Source organism: Alosa sapidissima, chromosome 3, assembly GCF_018492685.1.
Source record: "Alosa sapidissima isolate fAloSap1 chromosome 3, fAloSap1.pri, whole genome shotgun sequence".
NCBI classification, from domain to species: domain Eukaryota; kingdom Metazoa; phylum Chordata; class Actinopteri; order Clupeiformes; family Clupeidae; genus Alosa; species Alosa sapidissima.
This window is the reverse complement of record NC_055959.1, coordinates 28665219-28671622: the sequence shown is the minus strand read 5'-3', so window position 1 is coordinate 28671622 and position 6404 is coordinate 28665219. Positions and strand designations below refer to the sequence as shown.

The 6404-nt window shown below is 47.0% G+C and overlaps 1 protein-coding gene across 1 annotated transcript in view; it reads right to left on the bottom strand.

Moving 5' to 3' along the window:
- The window catches only part of si:ch211-210g13.5 (inactive phospholipase C-like protein 2), an 86814-nt gene extending 81010 nt beyond the window's left edge, over positions 1-5804 (bottom strand). Inside the window, exon 1 of the mRNA XM_042086370.1 lies at positions 4713-5804. Within this exon, the coding sequence (XP_041942304.1) occupies positions 4713-5054 (342 nt within the window). The 5' untranslated portion in view covers positions 5055-5804. The remainder of the gene's footprint in view (positions 1-4712) is intronic.
- Positions 5805-6404: the final 600 nt, after the last annotated feature.

Here is a 6404-nt window from a genome sequence, read left to right as displayed (position 1 = left end):
GGAGAGAGAGAGAGAGAGAAAACGGAGAGAAAAACACAGAGCGAGAGAGAGAGAGACAGATAGCCCTTCAAAAAGGGATGGATTATGGATGGATTCTGGAGAAGAAACCCTGCTATATATTCATTGGCTGGGTTCTCATATTGTACACCACACTATCACACGCACGCACACACACACACACACACACACACACACACACACACACACACACACACTATTTGAAGCCTTGCTGCAGTCCCAAGGCAGTGTTACATAACTCCAGTGAAGTTAACACCCCACCACTACCACCACCCACGATGCCCTCCACCCTTTTCTTCCCACCGCTGTTGTGTGTGTGTGTGTGTGTGTGTGTGTGTGTGTGTGTGTGTGTGTGTGTGTCGGGAGGTGTCAGCGAAGGGGCAGTAACCGTGGAGACCACACTCTTGAGGGGGAGGTGAAGGTGTTTGTAAATGTGGGTGGGGGGTCCTAGATAACATCTCCACCCCCGTTTTGCAGAGCCAGGGCAGAGAGCAGCATTTAGAACACTCATTAGAAAAATGTCATCACTAGCCTGCACACACACACACACACACACACACACATACACACACACACACACACACACACATGGACAGAATCACATACACACATACACACAGAGGGAATCTCTGCATGTCAGCAGAGACATTAAGTATAGAGAAGAGTGTGTGTAATTCCCTGTATGTGTGTGTGTGTGTGTGTGAGAGCCACAGATGAACACTGGAGACAGATGACCCAGATTCCCTGCATATGGTTACTATATTGTATATGTGTGTGTGTGTGTGTGTCCATGTCTATGTCTATGTGTGTGCATATGGGGAGAGTGTGCTGTGTGTATGTGTGTGTATGTTGACTGAGTGGCTTGCGGTTAGGTGTGTGTGTGTGTGTGTGTGTGTGTGTGTGTGTGTGTGTGTGTGTGTGTGTGTGTGTGTGTGTGCGTACAAAATGTGTGTGTCACAGTGTGTGTTCCTTCCGTATCAGCTGCATGCTTCTTCATCTGTCACCCAGAGAATGAGCTGTAAGCAGGGGCAACATCTTCCAACAGCCTCCCTCATATTTGATATGCAAGGTTACACAATTAGAGCACCAGTTGGATGGAAACACTCAGAGACACAGAGAGAGAGAGAGAGCGAGAGATGCAAAGGAAATGCTGCATTACATGATACAGGCCCCTACAGTGTACATCACATTGCATGCAAAAGCTCCTAAATTCATTCGTCCTTTAAAAAAAAAAAAAAGGTCGCTATGGAAATAAGGGCTGATTGATCATGGTTTAAAACAGGGGCCAAATGCACAGAGGGCTCAGAGGCAACTGTCTGCACAATCAATTTGTGCTTTCCATCCACTGGGTTTTACTTTTAAAAGCTTTGGACCATAAATTCCAAGAAAGACCATAGATCCAACACACACACACAAACACACACACAAACACACACACACACACACACACACACACACACACACACACACACACACACACACACTACCAAGCGTGTGTTCACTTTACACTCAGCTACTTCAGATAAAAGCCTGTGCCAAATGACTACTTTAGCAGCCACATGGGGCTACTGTCCGTGACACAGGCGAAGCAGGGGGCCTGTTGGTCAGCTCAGTGCCTGATGCCTGTGTGCTGTTATCATTAGCACATGGACTCGCTGTCCCTCCACTCTGACCATGTCACCCTTTTCCCATTGTATGTGTCTGTCTATGGCTGTATTTGTGTGTGTGTGTGTGTGTGTGTGTGTGTGTGTACACTACATTGCAACTCCTAGGCCCCATCCCAATCGCAGTGCTGCCTGTGGTGCGGAGGTGAGTCAACGCCCAGCTTGTCTGGACCTTTGAGGGGGACGTCTCTCCTGAGGGAATCCTCCTGGACCTCTCCCAGCGCTCCCGTCCACTTTAGCTCTCCTGTCTCTGAAGGTCTGAAGGACACCCCCGTCCCACCCTACCCTGCCCCCTGCCAACAGCCTGCAGACACCGCCGCCAACGGACCTCAGGGCTCATGCCAGGCCCCGGTTCAGCCTGGCTGGGCCCGGTTCCTGACGCCTCGTCGTGCGGTGGACCTGTGCCCAGGTTCCCCTGCGCTCCGCCTCTCCTCACAGACAGGAAGGAGCGCTATGTGTGTGTGTATGAGTGTCTGTGTGAAAGTGTGTGACGGCACGAGCCGCCGTGCCTGTATAATTACAGCGGAGCCGCTATCTCAACCCTGTCTTGTAGTAACATGTTTCTGCGGCTTGTGCAGTTAGAAATGGGTAATTACCTGGTGCCTTACTAAAAGCCCTTGCCACTTGATAACACTGCACTGTTACAGCTGCTCACAGCTCTCTGCACAGCTACGCCACTTACAAGTGGCATTAATACCACAACTTCCTTAGACATCACATTTTGATCTCTTCTGTGCATTAAAGCTGCAGTTGGCAAGTCTGACAGATTGAAAATTTTGTTTACAACTCTCATGCCCCTCTTTCACTACCACCGAGCACCCTCTCATCGAGTTGGTGTTTGTCAGTGCGCACCAGACTGCACCAGACTGTGATTGACAGTCAGATCTCACACAGCCCTGCTTTGATTGGACCAGAAGAATCGGGAGCTGTGGATTTTTGCAAAACAAATAACAGGCTCTAGGTGGAGGTAGAAGTGCAGGTTTTTTTAAACCCGGCTGATTTATGTTGTTCTGTCGGAGCATAGTGTCGGTTTCAGTGAATATGATCAAACAAATCTTGCCTTTAACTGCAAGCTTTAAGTAGACATTACTACACAAAGCTACTTAGTGTGACATTGTGTGACACAGAGGACTCACTGATCGAACAGTCAGGCCTGTATGTTCTTAGTTTTAACCTAAACCACGAAACCTAACACACTCAACCAAATAAACATCCAGTACTTTCCCGTGATAGGCAAAATATACAATCTTTCCATGATACTAAACTAAAACAGTGACAACAGTAACTGAATGCAGAGAAACTTTAACTAAGAACTTTGTGGTTACATCAAAACAATTGCCTATGAACCTCCTCATTCTAATAAGCATGTGGTGATTTTGAGAGATCATCTCCCTTATTTCCTCCTGTCCAATTTAACCGCCAAAGGAAGTGAGTATATGCATTCTTGAAGGTGACACACAGCTGTTGCAACAGTATCCACATACATAAGTTTAACATGCTTACGCATGTATTCCCATCCGCTTGGGCTACACAGAACACACATGCCCAGAGTTGGTCTCTGTTAAGACTTGTGCTGTGTTAGGTGTTATGTGACACATGCCCACATGAACAGGTTTAAATGAAACTGCCTCCAGAGATTTGCAGAGATGCTCAAAAAAACCAAGGGCCTATGTGTGTGTGTATGTGTGTGTGTGTGAGAGAGAGGGGGGGGGGGGGGGGGTATGGCATAGAAAAAGTCATATGTTTTTTGGAAGATCTTTGAGGTTTTGTGCATGCTTCATAAACTGCTGATATTTCCTTACAAAAGGTCCAGAATTCCAGTGTATCGAGCACATTATTTCCTTACATTCTTGGCATATTTGTCCCGGGGGATGTTCACTGGACTAGGCTGGAAAGGGTGTGTCACGTAAATCACTCGGACCAACGGAAAGACTAAATGACTAGTAGCGAGTTTTCCCGCTATGATTCAGAAGGATTCCTTTAGCCCACCCACAACTACCTGTACTGCTCTAAAAATAAAGAAAAAACAGCCAGCATGAACTTCACGCGGCGTAGGCTACAGATACCGCACTCCTCCACTCTTTCCCTAATGTCCCAAACCCCACCAGCGCAGCAGGGGATGCTGAGCAACTGGAACATGATTGTATTTCGTGTCAGTCGCTAAGCTAGAAGTATCTGAAGAAAGTGACAGCCTCACACATCCACCAGTTTGACTTTGTGGCTGCTGCGAAGAGAAACATAGCAAGCACACACCCATTCACACATTCAACGTAATTCAAAGTAGCCTAACTTAGGCGCGGCATTTGTTTCTCGTCTGTAAATGTAGTGTTGCCATTTATTTTCAAAGGTAGACTGGGTGTTGTAATGATGTTATATCACAAACGCCACATCCATATGATAAAGGACAAAATGTTTTACTGACAGCTGTGCTGACACGATGACACCACTTTCACTCGATACAGTAGTGTTGTCAGTCTTTCAGCTTGTCCTTCACGTTGAAGCATGAACTTCCATCTCAATTTAGGTACTTGTATGTTCCACCTAACTATCAGGCACAAAAGGTCCAGAATTCCAGTGTATCGAGCACATTAGCAAAAGATAGTCCAGGTAACTGATCAATGCAACACTCACTCATGTAGGCATATTAGAATATGGCAGTAACTCCCAATTTTCTAAAGGCTTACAGTGGACCTACTGTATGAGCTAGTTATATAGTGATTAGGCTACTGGGTGCCTGCCAATCAGCAGAGAATGTGAATTTGTCCCGGTCCGCATTAAAAACAATCAATGGCAGTCTGTGACATTAACCCTGACAGATCTAAGCGACTGGCAAGCTGTCAGAACACAGTGACATCTACACAGCAGACTACAAGTCAATAATAAAAGCTTTCCTAATGGCCATACAGAACCAATGGAATGTGCCACTGCTCCAGGCTACCAGCACCGCATCATTCACAAAGTCATTATGTTTATGGCCTCAGACAAGGTTGGGACTGTCACTGACAACCATTTGAAGGTTGTGGAACTAACCTTCATGATGCCGCATGGCGTGGTGCCCCCGCCGAGGCTTCTCTCTGAAGAGCTGTCACGGCTCCGACTGCCGATTCTGGGGCTCCCTTGTTCTTCACACCTCCCGTTAGTATACACTCTCTCGGCCCCAAGCACCGGGAATCCACCAGGTATCACAGTAACCGGTGACACGTCCAGATATGCCCGTGTCCCCGTTGGGGTCAATACGGCTGCGGCGTCATTGAGGTTCAACACCGAGACATCGAGAGCTGCAGCAGCGGCTTGTGATTGGGACGTCGCGTCCGGCGAAGGGGGCTCCAAAAAGGGTCCCGACACAGCTTCTGATGCATGCAGCCCTGCCATGGTTCACCTCTGTTACAGAAACACCTTGGATTTCAACATTTCGCGAGTACCGGAGTGACCCTGTGGTTTAAAAAACACAGCGAAACCATTAGCTTTAAGGGAGCTCATAAATCTCTGACCAAAGGGGGCACACAAGCGGTTTCCAAATCAGACACGGCTACGAGATCAGAGGTGTTCAGGCAGCCTGTCGCGAAGGTAGAGGTTCAAACTCCGATATCGGTAACTGTTCTCCGCTCAGTCGCTCATTTGAAATGCGCAGATGGCTTTCGCGGTGAGATCTGCTTTGATTAGCTGGCTTGCTGGCAACATGCTGCGTCCGTTGCCAACTCCTCCCAACAGAACAATAAATAGCTCCGAGCTAATATGAAGTTAGCTGATAAACAAGCACAGCCCTGCTCTGGTCGGAGTAAGCAATGTTCTCAGTCGAGAATTCACAGTTGCAGCAATCCGATCCGCGTTAGCGAATCAGGGTGCGTAAAATATGTCCTTGATGGCTCCCCCCTCTTCTCTGCTACCCCTGAGCGCTCCCTCCACTTTTGTTCTCCCCTCTCTGCTAGTCTTTCTCTCACCGACGCTGTGTACGTTGCATACTCGTTTACTTTCCTGTCGGCTGACAGTACGACAGTGTTTCCACATGTGCTTCCGTGGGGTGCAGTCACAGACAGTGCCGCGCGCTGGTGTGGAAATAGCGGCCACACAGAAAGAGCCCCTAGCTCTCTTCTCTTGTTCGGACTGCTGGTTGCCCATACAATACCCAAATTCCCCGCTTCAAACACAAACGCGTACGCGCGCGCGTCCACACACACACACACACACACACACACACACAGATACACACAAAGACAGACACACCGATACACGTGTGTCTGTGTGGCCCTAGCACATAGGTTAAAACAAATGTAAAGAAATATGATTTAAAACCATGGCAAAATTAAAGAAACACATCCAGTGTGATTTCCTGAGGCAGTGCTGCAAGTTTTTATGAATACGTTATGTAACCAAAATAATCTTAAATTAGACCACTGTATCTGACAGTCAAAATAAAAAATATAGGATTTTCATCATATCCTATTGGTAGTTCATAGTTCAATTTGATGCATTTAAATCCTTCACATCAGAGAGCTATTCCAAAACATTTTTGTCTGAAATTGCTTCAGTTCTCGCACAGTCTACTTCTTTTCTGTGATGGTAAAATCTCTAGTGTTTTTGCAAATAAGAAACAAAGTGCCTTGGACTAAGTGATACACTAAGCCAATCAATAAGTTGCACAGAAGGGAGGTGTGTGGTTTGGTGGGCTGTTGAGCTGAAATACTAACAACTTTTAAACAGAATGGCAGACGTTGCCTGTAA